General features: G+C 56.4%; 1 protein-coding gene across 1 annotated transcript in view; it reads right to left on the bottom strand.

Annotated features, from left to right (window-relative positions):
* LOC111157054 (adenylate cyclase 1) overlaps nt 1–27,945 on the bottom strand; it is an 83,796-nt gene that overhangs the window by 48,765 nt on the left and 7,086 nt on the right. Inside the window, exons 2-3 of the mRNA XM_022518267.1 lie at nt 19,540–19,689; nt 1,097–1,215 (exon numbers count right to left, since the gene is read on the bottom strand). Of these exons, the coding sequence (XP_022373975.1) occupies nt 1,097–1,215; nt 19,540–19,689 (269 nt within the window). The remainder of the gene's footprint in view (nt 1–1,096; nt 1,216–19,539; nt 19,690–27,945) is intronic.

Raw genomic sequence — 27,945 nt, forward strand, 5'->3', positions numbered from 1 at the left:
CTCACCCCCCTACCTGCCGCCGCAGGAGGTCCTTGAGGTCTTATGCCTTCCCTGCTGTGTGCAGATGCTCTACGCCCCTCCCTCAGGCCCTCCCTGGATTGTTCTGGTGGTCTGGTCTCAGCAGGGGGCTGGGTCACTGTGCCCTGTCCTTACCCACCATGGAGAGAAAGGGGATGAAGGGGAAGTCTAGGTGAATGTCAGCGCCTTTGGGGACTCAGTCCACAGCACTCAACACAACCAGGAGGGTTTTACTCTGTGGTGTCTGCAGAGCCGCGTGGCAGCCACCAGCGCCTGCCTGAGTGACACCTATGTAAAGTGCCACACTTAGCTAGTGGAAGTGCTCTTCCAGGGAAGGCACGATGGAATGGAGCACAGTTATTTTTAGTTGGGTCTCTAAAGACAAGCACACAAACACCACAGTGTGTCTGGGGCAAGGCCGTTTCCTCACCTGTAAAATGGGAACAATCCCTACCTCCCGGGGCTGCCAGGAGAGGCAGAGCGTGGGCAAGAGGAGGCCTACCCCAGGCCCCGGCGCCGAGCAGAACGCTCAGCTGTCACCCCGATGTGGGCCAAGTCCCAGCCCAAATTCCGCCACCCAAACCAGCTCAGGGCCAGAGTGCCAACCCTCTCCACCCTCGAGCCCATGCAGGAAACAGGAGGTGAGGAGTAGGGGGCAGAGCGGCTGTGAGACTGCCAGCCAGTGTTCTCCTGGCCCTCCGTGGGACCTGCTTCCCGGCCGGCAGGTGCTCACCTGGGCCTCCCGACCCACACCCGGCCCCTCCTCCCCTCAAACGGGGGACCCTCCACCCCTATCGGCCCACGGCCTCCCACCTCTGCCATCACCCGCACCCCCACGCTTACCCCTCACCTCCTTCCCCCACCCCACCCCCACCATCGCCTCCTGTCTCCGTCACCTTCTCTACCTCCCTCAGCAGCCCGTATCCATCACCTCCGCTTCCCTCGCTTCCCACCATCCCCTCGCCCTCACCCTCTCCATCAACGCCCGTCCCTGCAATCGCCTCCTCCTCCTCCTCCTCCCACACCGCCCTCACTGGAGCTCCCCGAGGCCCACCACTGTGGCCGGCGTCAGCCCTACCTCACATTGTCGTGCCGCTGGATGTAGATCTTGTGGAAAATCCTCTCGGGGGGCTTCAGGAAGTCCTCCTTCATCTCCATGGCAACATTCCGGGGCAGAAGACTCATAAGCAGCCGCTCCTGGACAGGAGAGACAGGCCCGTGTGACACAGCGGGGTCCTCCCCGCCAGTCCTCAATCACCCCGAGGTCGGCGCCGGGGAGCTGCCTGCATGAGGGCCCGGGCACCTCCCCCCGTGCGCCAGCGCGCAGTCTGGTCCTGCAGATCCTGCCTGGTCCCCAAGCCCCGGCGGGTTGTGCCCAGGTCTGGCCTGTCATTACCCAGGTGACTCGCTCCCAGAGCACTGGGAAGGGGCCCGCATCTCCACCGGAGCACCCAGGCCACTGTGGCAACCCTCCTCCATTGCCCCCGACCCATGTGCCCCAGCTGCCCTGTGCAGGGCTGACAGGAAACACAGGATGGCCCGGCCTCACTCGCCACCCCACTGCCCAACACAGCGCTGAGATGGACGTCAAGATGGGCTGCAAAAAACCATTCCCCAGGACCGACAGGCTCCCATGATCTCACAGAGACAGACAGACAACACTGCATTTCCCCCTGGTCTTGTCTTCTCGTTTCTTCGTTCTCTATGGGGGTCAGATTTTCTTCCCCCGCAGAGAGTGGAATAAACATCTAGGCTTTTCCAGAGGAGCGCGGCTGCCCCGGAGACTCCATCGTTCTTCTGAGGACCCGGTTTCCTCATGCAGACTCTGCCTCTCTTCCTCCCAGGGATCCTTGCCTGACCTCAACCCCCCAGCCCTTGACCAGCCGGCCGCACCTGCATCAAAGGCCCCTCCCTCGGTCCCTCTCACACCCCTTCCCACCCTGCTTCAGAAAACAAAGGGAGAAAAATCGGCATTGCGATCCCCTGTAGAATTAGGGAGGACAGCCAGCTTAGAACAGCAAACACAGGCAGAGACAGGGCAAGAGAAGCCCCTCCCTCCTTCCCTCGCTTCATCCCTGCAGCTCAGCTCTGCTCTGGCCCCAGGCCCTCAGCGGCAGCCGGTTCCGTTCCCAGAGGAACTCCAGCAGAGCCCTCAGGCACCTGGCATCTCCCAGCCCAGAGCACGCAGCCAGTGACCCTGCGGGACCACAGATCCTTTCCGTGAGGCCACGTCTCAGCCCGGAACAGCCACAATCCCCTGCGACGACCTCAGGAGGACGGTGGGAGTGGCGGCAGCGACAGTAGTCACCCAGAGCCCAGCAGTCCTCTGGGAAATGGCCACAGAGGCCTGGGACGGGGTGTGCGGGCTCCGGATTCCACAGAGCCCTTGATGGGCCTGCGACAACATACCCCACACACTTGAGAAGCTTCCGCAGGGACCGTGTTTCCACCTAAGCTGCTGAGGGGGAAGGCCGGGCCCAGCACCGCAAGATGTGGCTGGAGCCAAGCGTGGGTCAGGGGAGGCCGGCCCTGGTCTCGGGCCCAGAGCCTGTGCCCGGAGCAAGGCCTTGCTGCACCCTGAGGTCCACCCACACGGCTGCCAAAGGGATAGACTCCGATGCAGAGGAGGGACCTCACAATAGTGCAATGGCCTATGGCCACTCTGGACATCAGGTCAGCTGTAGGGAGAGGCCTCAGGTCCTGGCCGAGCACACAGACTCCAGACGTGGACGTGTCCAGGCTGAGCATGTGAGGACAGCCCCGGGGGCTAAAAAGCCTCTACAGAGGGTGTGGGAGCTGGTGGGTGACTGGGGTCTGGCAGGTGGACGCCAAGCCCCTCCTTAGCCGGGGGGTCTGGGGGCCGAGACTGAGACAGCCTGCGGGTGGCTGGCCGTGCCCAGAGGTGGAGGGAGCTCGGGCAGGGCTCACACACGCTGCCACGTGGAGAGGCCCAGAGCAGCATCAGCAATGCGCACACACTTGGAAGCTTCTGGAAATGCTGTGAGGCACAAGGTGGGGACACAGGTAGAGCTGGACCTTACAGAAGGCCACCCACGAAGGGCCCAAAGAACACACAGCTTCACACTCTTTCCTGGGAAGGACCGGTATCTTGGAGCCCCACACCCCGGGCAACCTAGGCCACCGAGCCACGTTTAGGGGCTTGGGGGGTGGCACCTACCCCTGAGGGAGTGCCCTGCATGGAGGGTCCCTGGGGAAAAGGACGGCGGCCTGGCCTCGCATCCCAGCTCTGCCTTTTTGGGTCAGTCCAGCGCTATCTGAAATCCAACCCATGAGACGGGGAGACAGGCAGGTGTTGTCTGAGAAGGGGTCACGGCACTGCGGGGCCCCACTCCCCATCGTGCCTGCCAAACCTCCGAGTCCCGCTGTCCAGGGTTTGGCACTGAAATCCCTCATCAGCTTCTATAAAAATGGTGTATCAGATCTAACAAGGGAGGCTGCTTCCCCCGCGTCTATCACACACACACCCCATTCTCCTAACGCTCTGGAACCGCTCTCTCTCCGGGGATCCCGGCTGAGGACACAGCTCTGGGACCTGGTCTGTCCAGCACCTCAGCTGTCCTGCACGATCTGGAGTTAGAACAGGGAAACAGAGACAGCTACAGACCAAGGGCTGTGCCAGGAGGGAAGGAGGGCCTGAAAAGGCAGAGTGGGCAGAAGGGAGGGCAACGTGCTGGGCAGTGGCATCAGGGGCTGGGAGAGAGGCGAAGGCAGAGCTGGCCACTGTCCTCAGATCCCTTCTCCACCTCTAGCACGACCATCTATCCCCTTCCTCTCATCTGGGGCTTGGTGACCTAAAATAAACACTTCATGGTCCAGGCTCCCCTCATAGCTAGAGGTGGCCCATGAGATGGACCATGTGAGAAAGGTCACGTGAGAGCTACTGGAATGCTCCTTAAAGAGAGCCTGTTCTTTCTTTTCTCCCTCTGTTGCTGGGACAGTCACGATGTCCGGCTCTCTACCTACCATCTTGATTCCCGAGGATGAGGGGCGCGAGCTGACAACGGCAGACCAATTCACAGATGGAGACTGGGCTGTCGGGGTCACACAGATCATCTCTGCCACATCAACCATAAAGGGACTCCCGGGAACCTGTATATGAGGGGGAAAGAGCGCTCTTGCCTGCATAAGCCTTTGTCATATGAAACCCCTAAGGGCAGGCTGTCCTTCTGGCCAGAGGCTCAGCATCAGCTCCGTGCACAAGATTAGGGACGGTGCCTAAAGCCGGCACGCACAACCGGGAGTAAAGGCACGCCACGTTCCCATTGGGAGCAAAGCGCCATCTGGCAAGATCAAGCGCCCATCCTCGATGAAAAACAGCGAAACCTGGGGCAGAGTCATTCTCTGACATCATAAAGACGTTACCTGCCATCCACACCCAATCTCGAACCTAGCCCTAAAGCCCCAGGCAGGAATGAGCACTGCGGGCACACCATCAGGGGGCACAACACGGATGCCTTCTAACCGGCACAATAAAACACAAAGCCAGAAATCCAAAGGGCAGGTTTATGAAGATGGACCTACAAAGTATCCGTCGATCATACAAAGCACCCCAGCATCCTGGGAACCTGACGACACTTGACTATCAAAACGGAGCTTAAAATAAATGTATGATTCCTAAAAAAAATTCTATATTTGAGTCATAGCTGGGAGGACTCTGCTTCTGGGAGACGTTGCCTTCCTCCTCCCGCTATGTGCACTCAAGTCCAAGGTGTTACATGTGAAAGTCACAAGAAGACTCTGGAAGGCAGAGGGGAGGAGGCGCAGACGTGGGGACGGAGGAGCAGCCCAGAGGTGAGACCCTAAGCAATCTGTTTGCCTTGTCCCCCAGATTGGGAGCTGGAGACAGGGCAGCCCAGAAATACCCAGAAACACCAGCAGGCACCAAGCTGGTGCCTCCCCTCAAACCCAGCTCTCTCTGGCCGAAAGGCCAGGAGAGGGGCAGCCTCCTGAGAGGAATACTCTAGATAATGTCCCACTCCAGACAAGCCACTGACACTCCTGCACACCACCACACTCCTCCGCTGGGAGGAGCCAACACGCACACCAGGGCACCAGCAGCCTGGCCTTTCTGGATAGTAGCACACACAGCCTGGCTGCTCCAGCCAGGGGAGAACAAGGGCTCTCCTGCTCTTCCCTCCCAGGCAGGAGCCAGACCCCTCCAGCGTGGCAGTAAGGAGGAACCACCACGAGCCCCAGCAGAGGCCCGGTGTGGAGCCCAGACTCTCCACCACACCTGCAGGTGGTGCCCCCTTCCCGTGCCAAGTGAAGGAGTCACAGAAAACCAGCCCAAAACAGGAGGTCCAGACAGGACCCAGAGTCTCCCTCATTATACCCCAAAAGTCCTGGTTCCTATCGAAAACCCCTCGGCGTCTCAGAACCAGAATGGTCTCAGCAAATGAATAAAGATAATCAACAGGCAGTGACACCGGGACGAACACAATAATCAGAGTCACTAACAAGACTTTAAAGCGGCTATTGCAAGAGTAACTCGATGAGCAGCCACAAACACACTTGAAAAAGAGGGGGAAAAAAAGAAACTCCAGCAAAGAGATGGAAGATACAAAAGAGAATCAAATGGAAATTTTAGAACCGAAAAAAATAATGAAATAAAAAGCTCGACAGGTGGCAGAGAATAGAGGAAAGCCTGGGAGAAAAAATCCCAAAAACACAGCGACCCATGGGACTCTAAGAGAAGATCCAACATTCATGTCAACGGAATCACCGAAGATGAGAAAGAAAATGGCTGTAAAAATATTCAGAGAAATAATGGATGAAAAGTCCACAAATTTGACCAAAGACATAAATGTCCACACTTGGGAAACTGGGAAGACCCCAACAGAGACAAACCAAAGAAGTCCATACCAGGACACAACATAACCAAACATCAGAAAAATAAGACACCAGGGGCACTTGGGTGGCTTAGTGGGTTAAAGCCTCTGCCTTCGGCTCAGGTCATGATCCCAGGGTCCTGGGATTGAGCCCCACATTGGGCTCTCTGCTCAGCAGGGAGCCTGCCTCCTCCTCTCTCTCTCTCTCTCTCTCTCTCCCTCCCTCTCTGCCTACTTGTGATCTGTCTGTCAAATAAATAAATGTTTAAAAAAAAAAAGGAAAGAAAAAGAAAAAGAAAGACAACAGAGTAGCCTTCATAGCAATGAGAGAGTAACAATGCCTCTCCCTCAGAGGAAAGGTAGTTTGAATTAAAGCAGATTTCTCATCAGAAATCATGGAGGCCATGAGAAAGTGGCATGTTTTTCCAGTGCTGAGAGAAAAGAACGGTCCACCCAGAGCCCTTCAGGAATGAAAGAAATCAAGACGAACTCAGACAAGGGAAGCTATGAGGATTTGTCACCAGCAGACCTGCCCCAAAAGAATGGCTGAAGGAAGTCCTTCAAACAGAAAGAAAAGGAGAACAGGAAGCATCTCTGGGAATCAGGGAGGAAGAAATAACAGGGTACGAGCAAAAATATGCATGAGTACAATATATTTCCCTTCTCCTTTATGTGCTGGTTGAAGGAAGGATTACACCACTGCCTGATGTGGCTCTAAATGTGTGCAGAAGAAAGACTTAAGATGGTTTCCCACAGATGAGGTTGAAGGACGGGAAGGTGGACTTTCTGTGCTTTATCTGGTAAGATGGCAACGACAGTAGAATGTGATCTTATGCGCATAGTGGAAAACCTCGAGCCGCATTGAGGAAGACACACGCTCAAGGACACGATGATAAATCAAAACTGAGTTCTAAAAAAAATATTCAAGTAACTCACAGGAAAGCAGGGAAAAGAAACAGAGAAGAAAACAGAAAACAAAACATAAAATGGAACACTTCTGCTCTAACATAATAATCACGTGAAAAATAAATGTTCTAAACACACAGAAGACAGACACTGGCAGACCAGATTAAGAAAGCACGACCCAACTTTACAGAGTTGCCAGGAAACTCACATATAAAATAGTCGGGCTCAACGGAAAAGGATGGAAAAAAAATATCACACAAACATTAATCAGAAGATAAAAGAAGTGTCTGTATTATTATCAGATAAACTAGACTTCAAGGAAAAATACTGGAAGTCAGATAGGGACATTACACATGATAAAAGTCAGTCCACCCAAACACAGCAATCCTAAATATGCATGCACTAAACAGCATAGCTGTGAAATACGGGAACCAAAACCTGATAGGACTGAAAGAAGAAAGAGACAAATCTGCAATGTTAGCTGAGGGCTTCTGAGGGAAATAAAGCGATATAAAAGCTGGACAGAGACCACCAATAATACAAAAGCACTCAGGAGGACCATCATACAACAGTATATAATCAACAGTTATAAAACACCTCACCCAAGAAGTGCAGAATACACATTCTTTTCAAGCACCCCCAGAACACACACCAAGACAAGCCATATCCTGCCTGGATCATGACACAAACTTTAGCATATTTTAAAAAACCCAAATATTGAGAAATTAAACAAAATAATTCTAAGCAATCCAGGAGCCGAAAGGATATCCCAAAGCAAATTTTTAAAAATACACAGAACTGAATGAAAGTGAAAATACAACACACCAGTATCTGTGGCATGCAGCTCTGAATGGGAAATTTTGGAGACTATAGGCTCGCATTTAAAAAGAGAAAATTATCAAATAAATAATCTAAGTTTCCATCTAAAGAAAACAGGAAAAGAAGAACAAAATAAATGAAAATTAGAGGAAGGAATAGCATAGTAAACACAAGAAGAAATCAGTGAAACTGAAAACAGGAAAAAAAATCAATGAAACAAAAATGTGATATTTTAAATATATCAATAAAATATACAAACCTCTAACAAAACCAGTGAGAGAGAAAGAGAGAGAGCAGACGTGACACAAATACACAAAATCAGGAAAAAATTCTATCACTACAGACCCTACAGACACCAAAAGGATAAACGGAATAGCAGCAACTCTTCACATATAAATCTGACAATTTCAAAGAAATGGACAAACTTCTCAAAAAGCATAACCCACTACCACTCATCCAATAAGAAATAAATACTATAAATAAAATATTTGAATAGCTCTGTAATCTATTAAGTAAACTGAATTCTTAATTTAAAAAATCAGATTAAAAAATCTCTAGATCCAGATGGTTTTACTGACTATGATACCACATTACGCCAAGAGAACACAACCCAATTCATTATATAAAGTTAATATTATCTAACACTAAAATTGGATTAAAATAAAAAGAAAACTACAGACCAATATCCCTGAATAATACAGATGAAAACACCCTTAACACAATATTAGCATATCAGCAATACATAATAACACCTGACCCAAGTTTAATCAGGGGATACAATGTGAGTTCAATATGGAAATATCAATCAATGTTACACCATATCAACAGGATAGAGAATAAAAAACACATATCTACACTTGTGGTGAGCATAGCTAGCATAACTAGAAACTTGTCAAGTCACGATGTTCTACACCTGAAGCTAATGTAACATCGTTGCACGTTGTAATTACACTGCAAGTATAACATATATTTAAATAAAAAGGTTTTTTTAATCACACAACAATTGATTCAGAAAAAGAACTTGACAAAATTTAACATCAATTCCTAATGAAATTCTCAGAAAAATAGAAAGAGGGGGTAACTTCCTCATCTTAATAAAGAACATCAAGAAAAAGCCTACAAATTATATCACACTTAATGTTGAAACACTAAACTTTTTTTTTTTTTTTTTAACCAGGAGTAACCCAAGGATGTCTGCTTTTCCCACCTTTATTCAACATATAGCACTGGAAAGTACAGTCAGTGAAATAAGGTAAAAAAAGGAAATGAAAGGCACACATACTGGAAAGAAAGAAATAATACTCTAAATATTTGCAGATAATATGATGATCCACGTAAGAAATATGAAGGACTCTGCACAACCATGCCAAAACAAAACAATATTGAAAAACAAAAACAGAAACAAAAGCTCAGAAGGTTGCAGGATATAAGATCAACATACAAAAGTCAGTTGTATTTCCATACACTAAGAATGACCACACGGACACTGATACCAAAAATACAATTTATCATTGGCAATTACTCAAAAAATGGAATTGATAGGGGTAAATATATCAAAACATGTATAGAACTTGCATGCTGAGAACTACAAAACAATGGTTAAAGAACCTAAAGAAGATCCAAATAAATGGGGAGGCATACTATGTCCATGGACTGGGAGACTCAAAATGGTAAAGATGTCAAGATTCGCCAAATTGATAGAACAGGCTTATCACAAATCCTATCAAAATCCCTGCAAAGATTTTAGTAGACAAAGGCCAGATTATTCTAAAACTTATACAGAAAAGCAAAGAAACAATCATAACTAAAATCATTTTGAAACAGAACAACAAAGTGGGAGGAATCACTCTACTAGATTTTGAGATTATATCGCCAAAATCACCAAGACTGTGTGGAAGGAGAAACACACAAAGCAAGGGGACAGAGCAGAGGCCTTGGAAAGACTCACACAAAGGCACCTGATGGATTTTTGACAAAGGTACAAAAGCAATTCAGTGGAGGCAGACAGAACTATGATACAACCCAGCATTGACCTGCAACAGCCCAGACGTGGAAACAACCCAAGTGTCCCCGGATGGATGAAAACAAGTACGGGACATACATACAATGGACTAGTATTCAGTCGTAAAAAAGAAGGCAATTCTGTCGTTTGTGACAACATGGATGGACCTATGGGGTATTACACAAAGCGAAGTAAGACAGAGAAAGACAAATACAGTAGAGTCTCCCTTACATGCAGAATCTTTAAAAACTGAACTCACAGATACAAAGAAGAGATTGGTGGTTGCCGGAGGTTCAGGGTGTGGGAGGCAAAATGGACGTGGCGGGGATCAAAAGGTCTGAACTTCCAATTATAAAATAAGTCAGTTCTGGAGATGTGATGTACAGCATGTGATTGTAGCTAACCATACTGAAAACCTGGAAGAGTAAATCTTAAATGGTCCCATCAGGGGGGCAGGGTATAAATGTGAGCTGAAGGAGGCTAGCTAAGCTTATTGTGGCGATCACCTCCCAACACATACATATACCAAATCATCATGTGGCGTGCTTTAAACCTAGATGATGTTTTATGTCCGTTACATCTCAATAAAACTGGCAATGGAGGACATATAGCATTTTCAACAGATGGCATTGGAGCAAATGGACACCCAAAGACCAAAAAAAAAAAAAAACAAAAAGAGCCTGGATCTAAACTTCACACATGATGTGAACATCAACTCAGAGTATATATTTCAACATAAACTATAAAACTTTTAGAAAACACGTAAGAGAAATCTTTGGGATCTAGGGCCACAGAGTTTTAGACTTGACACCAAAAGCAGGATTCATAAGAGGGCAAATTGACAAATCCGACTTCATCAAAATCAAAACCATTTGCTCTGCAAAAAACCTCGTTAAGAGGATGAAACCACAAGCTACTGACCGGGAGGAAACGTTTGCAAACCACATACATGCCAAAGAACTAGTATCTATAATACATAAAGAACCCTCACCGCTCCATAATGAGAGCTACATGATGATGATTGTAGAAAGACAGGTGATACATATGATAGACAGACAGACATATTGATAATAGGAAGACAAACAGGTAGATCATAGACAGTCAGACGATACATAGATCGATCCCGTTAGAAAATGGCCAAAAGACATCAACAGACATTTCTCCAAAGAAGACACAGAGACAGCAAATAACCCCATGAAAAGATGTTCAGTGACACAGCCACCATGGAAATGCAAATTCAAGTCGCCCTGATGCTTCGGTGCACACCTATCAGAAGTGTTACAACAGCCACTGGTGACACCAGCCCCCACGGGTGAGGGTGCAAGAAACGGGATCCCTCATGCTTTGCTGTTGGGAGTGAAGCCTCATCCAAATGTTTTGGAAAGCAGCTTCACGATTTCTCAGTGAACTGAACACGTGACCACCACCCGGCCCAGCAACTGTACCCCCAGACGTTCACACCGGAGCACTGAAGACTTGCATTCACAGAAAAAACTGCGGGAAGATTCACAGCAACTTTGCTCACGATCGCCGCAAACTGGAAACCACCGAGATGTCCTCCAACAGGTGAGCGGTCAGGCCAACGGAGGCCCATCCACACCATGGAGCACGGCTGGCAAGCAAAGGGGGTGAGCCGCGGACAGCAAGAACCTGATCGACCCTCGGCAGACTGTGGAAGACGCCAACCCCGAGAGTCTGCACGCCGCAAGACTCCACGCGGGTCCACTTCCGAGATGACACATTTACGGACACGAACAATGGCTCCAAGCTGGCAGCGGGGCGGAGGCGTGGGGGTCCATGCGGTGCTGGCGTGCTCTGTGTCTTGGCCGCCCCTGCTCAGTCCCCTGCTGCTGGGGAAGCGAGATGGAGGGGACACGGGATGCCTCCGTGTTGTGGCTCACAGCCCCACGTGCACCTGTAATGAGCGCCAACTAAGAGGCTCCATCGAGGGAAAACGACGAATCTAGGTGTGGAGAAAACCCTCATACCTTGCTGGTGGGAATGGAAACCCTCATACCTTGCTGGTGCAAAATGCTCGCCAGTCCCCACGTGGCCCGTGACTCCACTCCAGGCCATCCACCCGAGGGAAACGAAAACCGCTGTCATCCGACACTCACACGGGAGTGTTCTCGGGAGCTCTGTCAGGGACAGGCACCGAGTGGGGATGACCGGACATCCACGCAGCTCTGGCTCACAGGCTGCAATGTGGACACGTCCCCAGACCCTGTGCTCAGGGAGGGAAGCCACAGGCCAGAGGCCACACGTGGACCACATGACCCCGTTCCTACAGAGAGCCCGGAACAAGAAAGTCCACGGAGACACAACACGACCAGGGTGTGGCCCAGTCTGGGAGGGCAGCGGGGAGTCACTGCCAAATGGCACGAGTTTCTTCCCAGACGACGAAAACATTCCACAGTTAGATCATTGTGAGGATGACCGTAAATATGAGAAACTCGTGCGGTACTTTCGGCCTTTAAACTGAATTGACAGTGTGTAAACTATAGATCAATAACGCTTATTTCTTCTTAATTTAAAAAATAAGTAACAACTGTATTTCTTGGGGGCTCCAGGAATTGACAGACCCCCTGGAAAACCCATCCCAGATCCCTGACATGTGTCCTCACACAGGGGGCAATCAAACACGCCCATTTTCCTTGTTACGATGACAAAGCGGGAATGGACTTTGTAAACAGCCAGACCGTGTTCTGGAATCACGACTGATCGGTGTCTGAAGAACAGGAGGGCCCGGGGAGTGGAGGCCCCTGTGCTCGGGGCATGAGGCTGAGCTCGTGTCGGGGTCCTGTCAGACAGGCGTCCTGGCTGGGGTGGGGAGTGTCAGGGGAGGAGGTCACCGAGGAGCTCCGGGGTGACCTTCAGAGGCCTCTCACCCCATCCCCATGCTCTCCAGCTGTGACAGCCTTGGAGCTCAAGGTTAGACCCCAGTGCGGAGCCAGGAACATGCTGAGACCCCCAAGTGGTCTCAACAGAGCAGCCATTCCAGCCCCATCATGACCCCCTCCAAGCCAAAGGAACACAGAGCTGCAGTCACCACCTGCTGCCCTGTGTCATATACAACACTGGTGACCCCCCCCCATCTGGCTGCCTGAACACCCACTTCCCAGCCTCTACCTGGAAAACTCCTACACATCCTTCAGTGCCCCAGCCAAATGATGCCCTGCTCCTTCTCCACACTATACATCCCATGGATGCCCCCCCATCCTCCCCGTGGCTCACCCTGCAGAGACTGGCAGGACCTGTGTCCCACGCACAGTTACATCAAGTCTTGCCAAGTGAAGGCTGGCACCAGCCTTCCAGCAGCCCAGTGTCTCCAGAGCCTGCCATGGGCCATGCATTCAGATGTGTGGAGCTGTGGATGTCAGCCCACAGGGGAATCCCATAACTGCTTCAGCTCTCGAACTTATAACCCCACAAGCCCAGATGCGGAGGCCTCCTCCATCGGCCTGGGCCTGCTTCTCCGCCTCCAACTGCTCGGTTCTATTTCCCGTGGCACCCAGGAAAGAGGCCACGTAGGGAGTCCCAAGGCCAGGGGCCCACCCAGCCCTGGGCACCAGGGGGCCTCTTGACCATGACCCAGCCAGTTCGTAAGGCCAGCCTCTCCTCACCTTCCCACCATGTACCTGGCTTCTGCGTGAACTTGGCAGGTGCCACGGACTGAAGGGTGTCCCCTCAGCATTCCTGGGTTGAAGTCCTAATCCCCAACATGACTGTATTTGCAGAAGGGGCTTTCGGGAGGCAACTAAGGTTTAAAGAGGCCAAAGGGTGGGATCCTAGTCTGACAGGACTAGCGTCCTGAGAGGAAGAGAAAGCAACATGTGTCTCTGCGCCCGAGCCCAGAGAAAAGGCCACGCAACGGGCTTTAAGAACCCAGCGGGAGGCACCTACCTCATATGCAGGCAAAAATGAAGTGTCCGGGGGGAAGGAGGGAGGACCCCCTGTTCCCGAGGGACCACCCACCGCAAGCACCCCGCACGCACGGTCGAAGGGATGCTGGGCAGGCCCTGCTCTCCAGAGCTGGCTCTGTGCGGGAGGAGGGACGGAGGGTGTCCCGTGCCGGCCGCGCCCCACAGCACAAGTCAGAAGGGCCAGTGCCGGCCTGAGCCCAGGGTGCTGCTGGGGTGTGGGGCTGATCGCTGTGGCCTGTGGCCTGTGGCTGATCTGCTTCCGTGGAGTCCGGGAACTGTGGGGACGACAACCCGGTCATTGCGGCCCTCGTAGAGCTCCAAACACGGCGTCTCAGTGTGCCAAGGGGTCCAGACAAAACCCGCTCCCCGCTCGGCACCAGGAGGCAAAGGGCACCCACAAACACGGCCCTGGGAGCAGGGGCCACTGCCCGTGTGTGCATGTTGGCGACTCTGGAGGATTACCCTGCACACGCATCCCCAGGACAATGGGGGTGGGGAGGGCGTCCTCCCTGGATGCCCACGTGGCTCACGGGGGAACCCCCGACCCGGAGGTGACTGTGAGCACCAAGGCGACAAGTTAGCGGTCACGGCTTTCCAAACCCTTCGTTTGCTTCTCGGATCAGTTTCAGGAGTGGACACCTTGTGGGAATGGGCGCCTCTCGTCTAAGTTCTCAAATATTCTGCTGCCAACGCCTCCTGAGTGTTTCCCTCGTATCTGTTTTTAGCCCAGCTCGGTCTACAGCCACGTTGCCCATCCCCGAGACCTCTGGGTGCCTGTTCTTTCTTCCCAATCGGTTGCTCTAAGGCTTTTCTGTTTCAAAGACCCAACGTTGGACATTTTTGTTCTCAAAGTGAAAGACCCCTGTGAAAAGACCCTCCAGGTCCTCTCGGAGGATTTGACCTCAGGCATCCGTAAGCCAAGCCTAGAGTTGCTCAGGACACCCGGGGCTGAGAAGGGGGGCCATGGCTGGTCTGGGAGCCCTGGGCCTCTACTGTGCCTACGCTGCCATGGGCTACTCTGTCACTCCCGAGTCAGAAACTCTAAGCCAGCCCCAGATTGGAAAGTGGAATAAACTCCTTACAGACCAGACCACAACACAGAAGCATCAGGGTGTGAACTCGGGCGGGAAGAACATTGTGGATCACACACCCCCCTGTGCTCGGCCACGACCCTGCGCAGGGGCCGTAGCGGCCCGTGTCCACACTGATTTGTGGGAGGAGTGGTCTCCACACACCAAGTCCCTCCCAGAGAAGTCAGCCTTGGGGACACTGGCAACTCAGGGAGCTTCTCAACGTACGGCAGAGACGCTTCTAGAAGTAGAGTAGGCGTCCGGTGCGCAGACAGCCCTGCCCACCCTCGCCCAGACCCCGCGGCTCTGCCGTCACGGCAGGAAAACTCACTCAGGTCCTGCAAGCAAACCAGCTGTACCGTCCTCTAGATCTGTCTCCGCAGACACTAGGCTGTCAGTTCTAAATGACAATGTGGGGAGAGGGGAGCGACTAGCAGCTCCTCCCAGGTGGCACCGAACACCCTACGACCCGCCCCAAAGCAGAACAGACCAACGTGGAGAACCTGTTGGCATCAGATCTGCAAATCATAGATGAGAGCCGTCCAGCCCGATTCTGGAGCAGAGCCGTGCATCCCACGGTGTCCGGACCCGCCGCTGGGACAGACAGGTTCTAACACCAGGGGTTTGCACCTCAGCGCGGGCCCTGCTCTCTCCTCCCTCTCTCCCCTCCTGCAAGCCCGCTGTCACCCAAGCCAGGTCAGTCCTGCAGACACAGCCCTGGGGAGGAGGGAGCACCTGGTTGTGCTCTGACGTGCCGCGTGTCCTGCTCCGGGAAGCCTCCCCGGCCCTGCTCGGTGCACGCTCACGGCGCCCGCCCCTGCCTCCAAGTTCTCACCTCGGCCTGAGCCCTTTTCCTTCCTGCGAGGACCCATCGGAGCTCCCACATGCGGCCGTGTGCACACACCTCCCTGCCCCTTCCCTTGTCTCCCGGGTCCTCACAGCTGAGGCCACACATGAAGGCCCCCCGTGACCACCACGTACCACGCACACCAGCGTCAGCTTCTGCTTACGCTCCTCCCCTGGCTCACGTCACCCGAGACCCCGTTCCTAGACGCCCCCCGCCCCAGCGTCTGCTGCCACCTGCAGAAGCCAGTGGGCTCACCTGCCCCCACACAGTGGTCATTCCAGAGCTGGACATCCCAGCCGACACCCCTTCCCAGAACCAAAGCCTGTCCCCCAGGACCCTGTCCCAGAATCAGGGTGCGTCCCCCCGGGACTCCCCCCCAGAACTGGGGCATATCCTCCGAACCCGTCCTCAGAATCGGGGTGTGGCCCCAGCACCCCCTCCTGGAATCGGGGTACATCTGCTAATATCCCCTCACACATCAGGTGTGCCCTCTTTCCGGCCCAGGGTCTAGAAAAGGCCCTAAAAGCAGCTATGAAATTGGGTTCTTCGCTAACTGAGTCACAACGTGAAAACACGCACCGACTCTGAGCAGGCTGTACGGTCGCATGTCTCTCACCTGTAACCCAAGCCGCCGTGGCCGCCTCCTGCTGCCCTGGGCCTGCTTGCTGGACCGTCCCAGAGACTGGGCTTTGGGAGCTGAAATCAGCCGGGCCAGCCAGGGGCCGGGAGCGACCCCAAGGAGAGGGGACGGAGCTGCCCAGAGGGCCGCCGCCGTGTGACAGACCCAAGCCCCAGGCTCCAACAGGAAAGGCATGCAGGTCACGGTCCTGACTCACCCAGTCTTGAGATGGCCAGGGACACACGGAAGGGACCCGTCAGCACTCACCCTCCTGTTCCTGAAGCACCAGATGAAACCACCAAAAGCAATAACAGGTAGGTCTGGAACTAGGAACAAGTACGTTCTTACACACAGCAAAGCGAGGCCACAGAAACAGAGCTGGGGACACGGGGATCCCTCCTGAAGAAGCCCAGCCTCTCCACAGTGAGCGGCTCGTTCGCAGCCACGGGGACAGCGAGAGCACGGACCGGGAGGGATACAAACGCACGCGCCACGGAGAAGCACAAAAGCACGCGGACAAGCGGCCGTCCGCATGACCCAGCGGCCGGGAGGCACGGTCCTAGCAGTGCGGGGCGGGCATCGCCAGTCCGCGCCCCAGAACCCGACCACAGGGCCCGTGTCCGCTCCCCACCCATGGACTGGCGGGCGCCATGGGGGGTAACAAAGAGATAAAACAGAGCAGGTGTGATTTGGAAAATACACCCCAGGCCCAGGGAGAGAAGCAACGTCCTATTTGCTCCCTCAGCAACATAACCGAGGGTACACCCAGCCTCCGTGAGCCACGATGCTCGTGCAGATAACGTTTCTAACACGTGGGGCTAAATGTCACGGCCGAGAGCACAGTCACACGCACGCACGCACGGAAGACAGAGCAGCCGCCTCGAGCTACAGCTGAAGCACCGGTGGGCCCGTCGGTGGAAAAGGCCGAAAATACCATTATCCAGACGCCAGCATGACGACGACGTGGGAAAAGATGCTCAAAGACCAAACTTGGAGGACACGGAGCACTGCCCAGGCTGGCAGGACTGGGGGACGCTCACCGCGGAGCAGACTTCCTGCTTAAGAACCGCAGCCCAGAGCTGCTGCGCGTCCGGGCGCCCTGCTGGGTGGAGCTGCTCGGAACCCACGTGCAACGGCACACGCAGAGCACGCGTGCTGGGCCCGTACCGCTGCCCCGTGATGGCAGGAGCGCGCGTGACCACTGGCTCCCGGGGCCAGGGTGCGTGCAGGACACAGGCTGGGAGTCCGTGCACGCAGGCGTGGTCCACACTGCAGCCATCGCCAGAGCGTCAGATGCGGCCAAGCCCGGGTCTGGAGGCGCACGCAGCCCCGGGAGACGCGTTAGGGCCGGAACCTTACGCAGTCTGGGGGACAGGTCGTCCACGTAAGAGAAGAGATGAAAACAGACACACACCCAGCAAGGAAGGACACTGGAAAGGAAGCGCACAGGAGACAAGAGCCAGGAGGGACAGCAAAGGGAGATTCAGAAACACACGGGGGTGGCCCCAAATTGGGCTTCTTCCAGGACGTCGGGGAGGCGCTAAAGGGGTGATGACAACACCACGCTCGAGCGTCTCAGAACCGGTAAAGAGCCTCTCCATCGGTGGGAGTGATGCCCCAGCAGAAATGCTCGGGGCACAGCCCCCAAGGACTCACAGTCACACACACGTGTGCGTGCATGCACACGTACAAGCTTAGACACAGCAACACACGTGCGTGCACACTTCCACACACTTATACACAGTTATGAGCACACACCCACACACGCACATGTCCACATGTTTATACGCACACGTCTACACACACCTGCACACGTGTATGTACACACGTGCACACGCTTACACCAACACCCACATAGTACACAAGAGTCTATGCCTTGCACATATTTGCACACATGTGCACACATATGCACACCCACACATGCATACATACAGATTCCCACGTCCGCACGCACACACACACACACACACACACACGTACAGACGCCTCGGCAACCAGAGTCCACACGAACGCAAACCCACACGTGTGGATGCGAACACACAGACACGTACATTTGCACCCATGCCACACACATACACACATATGTACAGGCATATACAAATGCACACCGATCCGCATGTGTGCCTCCAATACATGCACACGCGTGAACATCACACGTGTGCACATACATGTACACACAGATACGTAACTCCCACAGTCAAGTCCATCCACTGACACACACACGCTCTGAACACACACCGTGTGCTTCTACACCATCACACACCCTCGCTGTCAACACTAGGTATTGTTACGGTGTCTATAAATAAACACACGTGTGTGCGTTTAAACGTGCAGCCCATACTCCACGCCCGGCACCTGCAGCCCAGCGGGCTTGTGCGTACCCAGCAAGCCCATCTGCCGCCCCCACGGACACCAGGCTCGGCCACCGACACTCCGATAAAGCAGAACCTAGAAACCCCCTCCCCCGGTCATGGGCCTTGACTGGAGTTCCCAGACCATCCTGGGGGCCCAGGACAGCAGCAGACCAGGAGACAATGCTGACATGGACAAGTCCGGGGACACACGGCTGACAGTCGCTCTGGGAGGTAGGGGGTGGTCCCGCTCATCCTTTCCACTGGGGGTGGTCCTGCTGCCCCAGCAAGGCTGTGGTAGGAGCCGGGCAGGTGTGCCCCAGCTTAACGACCCAGCTGCTGCTGCAGGGTTGCCACGACGACCACAAGCACAGGGACACCCTCAGGGTCACTGCAGGCTTTGCCTCCTGGTGGGTCACTCTGGCCAGCAGGTCAGGGCTCGGCACACCTGCGCCAGGGCCAGCCAGGACCTGCCTCATCGCCCCCACCTCCCAGCTCTGCAGAAGCTGATTCCACCAGAATTCCACCCCAACACCCGCCCCACAAGCAGAACACCCCCCCAGTCCCTACTCTCAAACAGCTCCTCCCCCTCTGGGGCAACAACCCCCCACGGCAAGCTCTGCAATGCTCCCTGACCTCCCAGCCCTACAGCGTCACTGGAGCACACTTGTCTCACCCGTGGGGAAACTGAGGCTGGGGGGCCTCACAGGGTGGCAGACCCTCCATCTCCACATCTAAGGGCCCCACTGTAGCTGCCTGGTCTCCCCAGACTTGCCAAGGGGCCAGCCTGGGCCTGAAGCCCCAACCATCCTCACCCTGTGTTCTGTGCTCCCACCTTGTGCTCCCTACCCCGCACCCCACGCCCGCACTACCCTCCACGCCCCCCACCCAGCCCCGTGCCCCCAGGTCCGTGCCCCTCTCCCCACCCTGTGCTTCCCACCCCGTGCTCCCCACTCCCCTCCTCCCTGACCTGTGCTCCCCCTGTTCTCCCTCCCCCCTGCTCACCCCCCATGCACCTCCCCCCAACCCATGCTCCCCCCGTGCTCCCTCCCCCATCCCTGCTCCCCTCCCCACGCTCCCCACCCCACGCCCCCACGCCCAGCGTCCCTGCAGCCCACAGCCCCACCGCACTGACCTGCTTCTCGTTCTCATCCTCCAGCCTGAGCCGGTCCTCAATGCAGTTCCGGGCTTGCAGGAAGGCTTTCCTTTGGGAGCGTTCGGCCAGGACCCGCACAAACACCCCGTACATGTTCACACTGAGGAAGAGTAGGGCATTGGCACCGAGCTGAAAGAGAACAAGGGCACCGTGCACGTGGGGCGCTAGCTAGGCAGCGGCTCCCACACCCTCCACCGAGCCTCCCGTGTGACGACCATGCAGCCTAGGGTGGCGGGTGTGCTGGCAGGACCCACGGTGCATGGCCGCTTCCTGCGGTCCCAGAGTGGAACAGCATGTGGGGAGCGTCCCCCCAGCACCCCAGAGCGTGGCTGCATTTGGACATAAGGTCTTCCAAGGGGTCATTATGTTAAAACAAGGTCACTGGGGAGGCCCGTGTGACTGGTGTCCTCCTAACACGAAGGGACCAGGACACAGCCGTGTACACAGGAGCGAGCCTGGGAGGACCCAGAGAGGACACTCTGGGATTCCACACGTCCAGGCTCCAGGCCTGAGAGGGACAGACGTCTGCCACTCACGCCGCTGGGCTGGGCTGCACGTGACAGCCGTCCCGGGACAGCACCCGAGAAAACATGACGCCAGGAGAGATCTGATGCTCGCAAATGGGGAAGTGTAGGGAAGCAGATCAGAAGCAAAAGAAAGGACCACATCACACGGGAGCACGAAGGGAGCCATCAGGATGAGGGACCACCCAGGGAACCCAGCATCCGGAGCCCCCTGCTCGGCCCACACCCCTGGACGCCCGCTCCCTTCCAAGGATGAGAGTCAAGGAAGGGGCAGCGAGCAAGACCCACCTGGGGCACCGGCCACAGCCCAGACTCGGAGGCTCGCACCTGCTGGACCAGGAAGGGGGCCCGGCAGGATGTCGGCTTTCAGCAACTTTACCTCTCGGCCAGTGCGGACCACCCGGAAGCCCACGACGGCCACGCCGCAGGTCGTGGCAGACCCAGGGAGGATCAGACCCCACATCCCCACCCAGCCTCCTCTGCTGGTCTGTCCCACCAGTCTTGGGCCCAGGACCAGTAGGGCCATGGCACCGACCCAGGCTCCGCACCCACTTCCCCAAGGGGCTGCCGTGTGTATGAGCATCGCACCAGCCACTGCCCTCAGTCTCCACAAAGAACACAGATTTCGACATCTGATAGGACGCACACACTTCCTGCGGGGTCCGGGTGTCCCCGCTGCTCTCCACCAGGTACTGTCACTTGCACACGATTACGTGGGATGAAACAAACACAGAAACAGGTGGGCAGCGGTCTCTGGCCAGAGGGACCCGCCTGGGACAAGCAGCAGGACAAAGGAGGGCAGACCACCAGGCCACATGGATGCAGAAACCTCAGCACCTGGTGAGGCCAGAGGCTGGAGCCGGGAGCAGGCGGGGGACACAGACTCAGCAGGCAGACTGGCACAGAGGAATGGGGAGTGTGACAGCCTCGGTGACATGTCCCGCAGGAGGGACACACAGGGCCACGCGGCTGCAAACAGCAGAGCTGTTCAAAAAGGTGACAAGGACAGGAGAAAGCCAGGGACACGAATCCCCAGGGCCTCGCACAGAACTGTCCTCCCCCAAAACACAGGAGAGTCTGCCAGCACGCCGGGGACCCCAGGCTCACGTATGCCTGCTGAGCTCATGTCTCAAAGGACGCAGGAACGTACCACCAGGACAGCGTCCGGCCCACACCGCACAGTCGGAAAACTGCTGCCCCTGTGAGGCTCCAGGAGTTGCCCGAGTCCTATAACCATAGTGAGCCCGTCTCCCCCATGTGACCAGCTCCCCTTCCTGTGACCTGACCGTCTCCGTGTGACCCAGCCATCCTCCTGTGTCCCTCTAAACCCGCTGTTCCACCCTCGTGGGAGCACTCCTCGCCTGAAGCAGGTGCCGGACTGGGGGGACCTGCTTCTGCGGTGCCCGTACCAGCCCCTCAGCAGGCCCAGGGTGGTGGGGGCAGGGGTCGGCGTGGCCGTCCCGGGGCCCATGCCGTGTCCCAGTGACCAAGGCAGTGTCCCCTCAGGCCATCGGCTCTGTCTGCGGACGGGTCATCGGTGCACACTGTTCACGAAGCCGCTCGTCGCAGGCAGCAGGATGCCCAGAGCGCATGGAAGGATGGACGGCAGCTCTGCAGAGTCAATATTTAAACGCACACTGCACGTGGTTAAGACGCCCACAAGCACCATCACAGGCACTTTTCCAAACATCCAAACAGTCCTGCATCGCCGCACAGAGCACACGGCTCTTCCCGGTCAACACGTGATTGGTCTGGCTCTGCGTGCCCCCGCCTGGCCTCGAAGGAACCTTTGGAAGGCAAGGAAACCAGAGAGACACAGGACACCCCCTGGGACCCGGCACCAACCGTCCTGGGACGCCCTCCAGACCAGGCGCACCCAGCCTCCAGGCGGAGGGGTCAGCACCGCGGACAGCGCCACACGGGGCCAGAGGCCACCAGCCCTGCCTCCCCAGCCAGCAAACACCCCTTTTCCAGAGAGGAAGTCCTCAGCCAGCCAGGAGTGCGACTGCGGAAATGTGGAGTCCCCAGGGAGGTGGGGCAGAGATAGGACACAGGCCACCGGGCAGACCGTGTGGTCAAGGGAGAAGTGGCCAGGAGAGTGAGGGCAGACCGGGTCACTTCTCTACACACACCCATATCACTTCTTCCCTTTCCTCCCACCATGATGATCCACCCAGGGAAACTGGGGCCCCAAGCTCGGCCTTTGGAGGTGCGTGCCCTAAGACACCCCTCGTCCCATGCCAGACTCCCTCCTCTCTGAGGAAAGCTAGCCCACCCCGGCCCCCACCTGTTCCAGCTGTTAACTCTGGGGGTCTCAGGGCTGCCAGGCCCAGCCCCTCCTCATTGCTCCCTGGCCACGTGAGGGCTATGACCCGCACTGCTCCTGACCCCACACCTGACTCAGGACACCAGGTCACACCCTGGAATGCTGCCCCCCGGGAACGCCAGGCCCCTCTTTGTCCTTTACGCACTGCGCTCCTGTCTTGGTTGCTCAGCACTCCTCTGGGGAGGAGTGTGGGAGGAGAGGAGGGAGGTTCCGGGAAGCAAGGCCCCAGCCAACACCTCCAGAGTCCATGGCATGTAGCCGCATGACCCCATGGCTTTGGGCCAAGAACTGGTCCTTGCCACTCCCACCAGCATCCACTCCACAGACACACCAGTGCTTAAGTGGGGCCAGCCCCAGGCTGAAGGGGCCAGTGCACACGCTGCAGCCCCATACACCTGGCCTCCATGCACCTATCCCACAGACTTGGCCTCCACGTACCCACCCCACGCACCTGGCCCCCATGTACCTGCCCCACACACCCGGCCTCTAGCACCGTGGGCCCTAGCCCTCCTGTCCTCCTCATGTGCTCCTGGCCTGGTCTGCCTTGCTCAGAGCCTCTCCCTGGGCAGGGGCCCTCTTCCCACCATGCTGGTTCATGCCCAGCCTGCAGGGGCTCAGCTCAGACATGACCTCAGAGCAGCAGACTCTGAGCCCTTGTGCATCACAGAGATTCCCAGGAGCCAGTTCTGTATTCCTTCCTGCTGTTGTTTGCAACAGCTGTTACCAGCTTCCAACACACGAGGGTTCACTCACCTACCACCTTCCCGGCCCCCTGTCTGCCCCTTGAGAGGGTCTTGGCCTGTCGGGCCTGCCGACGGTCCCCCAAGCCTAGGATGGAGCCTCTCGTGAACCCGGCACCCTGATGTTTGTTGAGTGAATAACTAAGGGCACACGGGTAGCGAGAGGCCGGGCCTGGCCATGCTGCTGACAAGGGGAGATCTGCACTGCCACCTGCTCCGGGCTGTCTGGATGGGACCCTGCGAGACGTTTTCCAGTCCCCACATCTGGGGTCAGATGGGTGGGCAGTGACCCCAGCTTTCCCATGACCCTCAGAGGCACACAGAGGCAAGTCCTCGATGCAGCCTGACATGGGAAATGACATGCCTTCTTGAGCAGGCTGAGCCTAGGGGGAGCCACCGGTGGCATGAGGACATGGCACGCAGACACGTGCATGTGTGGACCAGATCTCACTGCCCTGCGATCAGTAATCAGCACTGGGGGAGGGGGCAGGTCCTTGTCCTTCCCAGGCCCTCCCTCTCAGCCCCCCTGCAGGCCTACACAACAGAGGAGACTCTCAATTTTGCCTGCACCCCACCCTTCCTAGATGGGCTGTGAAGGACACCCCAGGAAGAACTCCACACACCAAAGCATCCACCCACCCACCCACCCATCCATCCTCCTCCCACCCACCCACCCATCCATCCATCCATGCACCCACCTATCCACATCATCCTTCCTTCCATCCATCCATCTTTCATGCACCCATCCATGCAACTATCCATCCATCCATATCATCCATCTAGACTTCCAACAACTGATCTAACCACCCATCTATCCAAGTCATCCATCCATCCACCCACCCACCTATCCATCCATCCATCCATGCACCCATCATCCATCCATCCATTCTATCATCCATCTATTCATGCATCCATCCATGCATCCATCTATCTGTCCGTCCATCCATCCATCCATCTATCCAAATCCCATTCCCACGCACCCATCCATCCATCCATCCATCCGTGCACCAATCTATCCATCCATGCATCCATCTACCCACCCCCCATCCATCCATCCAACCATCATCCATCCATCCATCCATCCATGCATCCATCTATCTATCATCCGTGCATCCACCTACCCACCCCCCCATCCACCCATGCATCCACCCCCCCCATCCACCCATGCACCCATCTATCCATCCATCGATACGTACATACACCCATTCATCCATCCACTCAAACACAACATGAGCTGGGCTTTGGGCCTCTGTAAGCTCCTGGCTGTTCAGGCCAGCTTGCTCTACAGGCATCACATTGACCCCTCTGGGAACTACCCAGGACATGTCTGAAGCAGTAATGGCCGTGGCTCATGGGCAAGCGACTCTGGTCAGGGAACCAACATCACTGTGAATGACCAAGCCTCTAGAAGCTGTCAACCCGGGTGCCTGCTTGTGGCAGAAAAGCAACCCACAGCATTTCAGTGTCTTTTGTCCTCCTCCCACCTGACTGCAGAGCACGGGGACCATGGGACCGGAAAGCATGGTCTTCCACTGCCTCAGCAGGAAGTCCTGCTCCCGTCAGCTCCACTGCACGCTGACCAAGAGGCACAGCCTTGGATCATCAGCGGGGCACATGGGCTGCAGGAGGCACATGCAGCGGGGGTAGCTGCTCAGGGTCCCTCCTGTGTTGCCAGGAGGGGCAGGAATGAGTCAAAGTAGACCCCTGCCTTGTGGACCTGGGCAGACTGCCAGGGAGACAGGCACTGCGCAGGGGAGGACGGGCTCACCTGGAGACAGGTGTGCACGGCCAAACAGGCTCATCAGCCCTCTGCCCCCAGGTGAGCAGCCCAGCCCCACCCCGCAGTGGGCACCCGGGTCCCTCAAATGATCGGGAGGGCCGGTGCAGAGACGGGAGAAGCCAACGTGTGCCTGGGACCCCAGTCATCGACCAGCATGAACTCTCCCGACGTCCACCATGGCAGGCAGACCCCTCCCATGCAGACAATGACCATGTCAGGGGACATGAGCTCTGAGTGGAGCCTGAGGGGGATGAAAACTGAACAGGACTGGGTCTGGCACATGGAAATGATTCCACTCCTGCCATGACCCCAGAGCTAGACCCAGCCAAGAGGTTGAGGGCCACCACCCGAAAACCAAGGTGGGAAAGCAGGAGACCACCTTGCCTTGTGTCTGGGGTTCCTGCCCCGAGCAGCCCGGCTGGGGCTTCCCGGGCACCTGCGCTGCCGGTCAGGGATGGCACCAGAAGCATGGCTTCGATCGCCGCAGGACACGGCAGCCCACAGTGTGCCCTGCACCCGCGATCTTTCCGTGGCACTCCTAGCATTTGCGCTGCTTCGTCGCTCTCAGGGTGTGGGGCAGCGATCCTGGCAGGTGCACCCCCGACCCTGTCCTTCACACCCCCACAGTCGGCCAGCAGAGCAGAGCCTCCGCCATCACTCAGGAGCGCACAGAGCTGCCCTCCGGAGGCCTCACCCGCCGCCCCCACGCCAGAGCCGGGGTCAGATGCCAGCTCCTGGCCAAGTTCTCTGGCAGGGCTGGGAGCCCCAGTCACGTGAGCACGTGATGCACACGAGGAATTCTGAATACTGGCCTGCACTTCATCGTCCGGCGTCCCCGCGAGACCTCCCCGGCCCCCCAGCCCAGGCTCTCTGAGCTCATGCAGGAGCCATGTCTTGTCCAGCAGCCTGGAGCTGTGCAGGGACAGGTGCCTTCCTCTCTGTGCCCCAAGATCCCCCCTAGTTAGCGCTCAAACCTCTCCCCTGAACTCACTCCAGTTTCAAGCTGCCGCCCACCACTGCCCAGCACAGGGTGACAGCCTCTCCTGCGGGCGGCACAGGCAGGCGGGTGGGCTCAACCTCACTCGGGGCAGCTCGTCCCCAGGACAAAGAGTGGGGAGCTCTGCCCGCACCGCAGGGCCCCCACCCCACACAGAGCATCCCATTTATTAAATCAACACACGGCCCCCTGCCACGCAAGGTCTCGTGCGTCTGGTCGGTGGGGTCCCTCTCACCCCTCTGCACGCGGAGGGGCTCGATGGGGTCCTGCCTCCCCGCGCTCCCAGCCGGCTCTCCCACATCGCTCAGAGTGTGTTTCTAAGCTCACATCATTGCTTGGGAGTGTCTCTGTGGCCCAACTAATGAAAGTGTCCTGAGATTCGCATCCTCAGGAGGAGGGGAAGGACACGGACAGGTGTCCACGCTGCTGCCCACCCCCAGGAAAGCACTCTGTTAACCTCGCTACTCTACTGGGGCGTGTGTTGGAAGTTTCCATAATAAAAACAAAACAAGGGGCAACCTGGGTGGCTCAGTGAGTTAAAGCCTCTGCCTTTAGCTCAGGTCGTGATCCCAGGTCCCGGGATCGAGCCCCACAATGGGCTCTCTGCTCAGCGGGGAGCCTGCTTCTCCCTCTCCCACTGCCCTGCTTGTGTTCCCTCTCTTGCTGTCTCTCTCTGTCAAATAAATAAATAAAATCTTTAAAAAAAAAAAAAAAAGAACCGCCTCTTTTTGTAAAAAAACAATTCTGATGGGCTCTTGTGAGGTCCTGCCTGGGTCCCACCCCCTGAAGCTGAGGACCGTCTGGGCTGTGGCTGCCGCAGATTCCCGGGGGCCACAGCAAGATCACAGTGGCATCTCCTCTGTGACCCCTGATGGCTTTACCAGCACGGCTCCTGGCGTGAGGGCCTTCCGGCACCCCAGCCCCGGCTCACCGCCTGCTCAGACACAGCCCATCCACACCACGGTACTGCTGGGCCTCTGTGTCCCCAACCTCCTGGCCACAGCCCTGGGATGCTCTGACATCCTCCTGTACCTTTGGACGCCCACTTGCTCTAGCCACAGAGGGGCTCTCCTGCCACGGCCCAGGTCTGAGGCTTGAACACGCTGGACTGTGGAAATGAGCCCCGCCCATGGCCCCCCAGGGCACCGTCGGATCACGGAGGACGCACTGATGTCTGTTAAGTGGAGATCTGCGGCAACATAAGAATTGGAGATATTTTGAAGCCCTCAGGCCAAATGGATGATCCCGGAACGCGCTCCACATCTGGTCCTTTGTGCAGCTGGGCTCGGGTCTGCGAGCGAGGATTCCAGATCCCTCCGCCTCCTGAAGGCAAGGCGTTCACGGGAGTGCTTCCCTCCCACGGAAAACCAGGCAAAGACCCCTGGAGAAGCACACACTGACAGCCCCGCAGAAGGCCATGGAGCGGGGTCTCCGTGGCCAGGGCTGCAGAACCTTCCAGAGCGGACGCCCTCACCCAGATGCCAGCACAGCACAAGGCCCCCGCCCCGAAGAGCGCACATTCACACGGGCAGAGGGGCCAGGAAGCCTGCGCACGGGGAGCGCCTCCCGAGGACAGGTCAGCACCGGGTGGCAGAGGAGTGCCGGGAGTGCCGGGGTCCTCCCGTGGGCGTCCCATCCTGCCACACCCGGGTCCCCCACATCAGCGTCCATCCGCCCGCACCTGGGTCCCTCCCTGGGCGTCCTGTCCCCCCACCCAGGTCACTTCCCTGGGATTCCTCAGCAGCTTGATGAGGACCCCGTGGGCCTGTCACAGCCACATCGCTCACATGGTCACCGTGGGCCGCTCCTACCTGGTGAGGCTCCCCTCCCAGCCCTATCCCCCACCAAGGGGAGGCCCCCTAACTCCACACCTAGACTGCCAACGGCCCTGCTGCTGTCCCTGCTCCCAAGCTCTAGGCCCACAGACCCGCCACAAAGCTGAGCTGGGGCAAGGTGGGTCCCGGATGCAGCGGGGAGAGTAAGCAGCCTCAAACCCACATATCCCGACCCTGCAGGTC

Source organism: Enhydra lutris, unplaced genomic scaffold (genome assembly GCF_002288905.1).
Source record: "Enhydra lutris kenyoni isolate GAN:26980312 unplaced genomic scaffold, ASM228890v2 scaffoldscaffold51, whole genome shotgun sequence".
NCBI classification, from domain to species: Eukaryota; Metazoa; Chordata; class Mammalia; order Carnivora; family Mustelidae; genus Enhydra; species Enhydra lutris.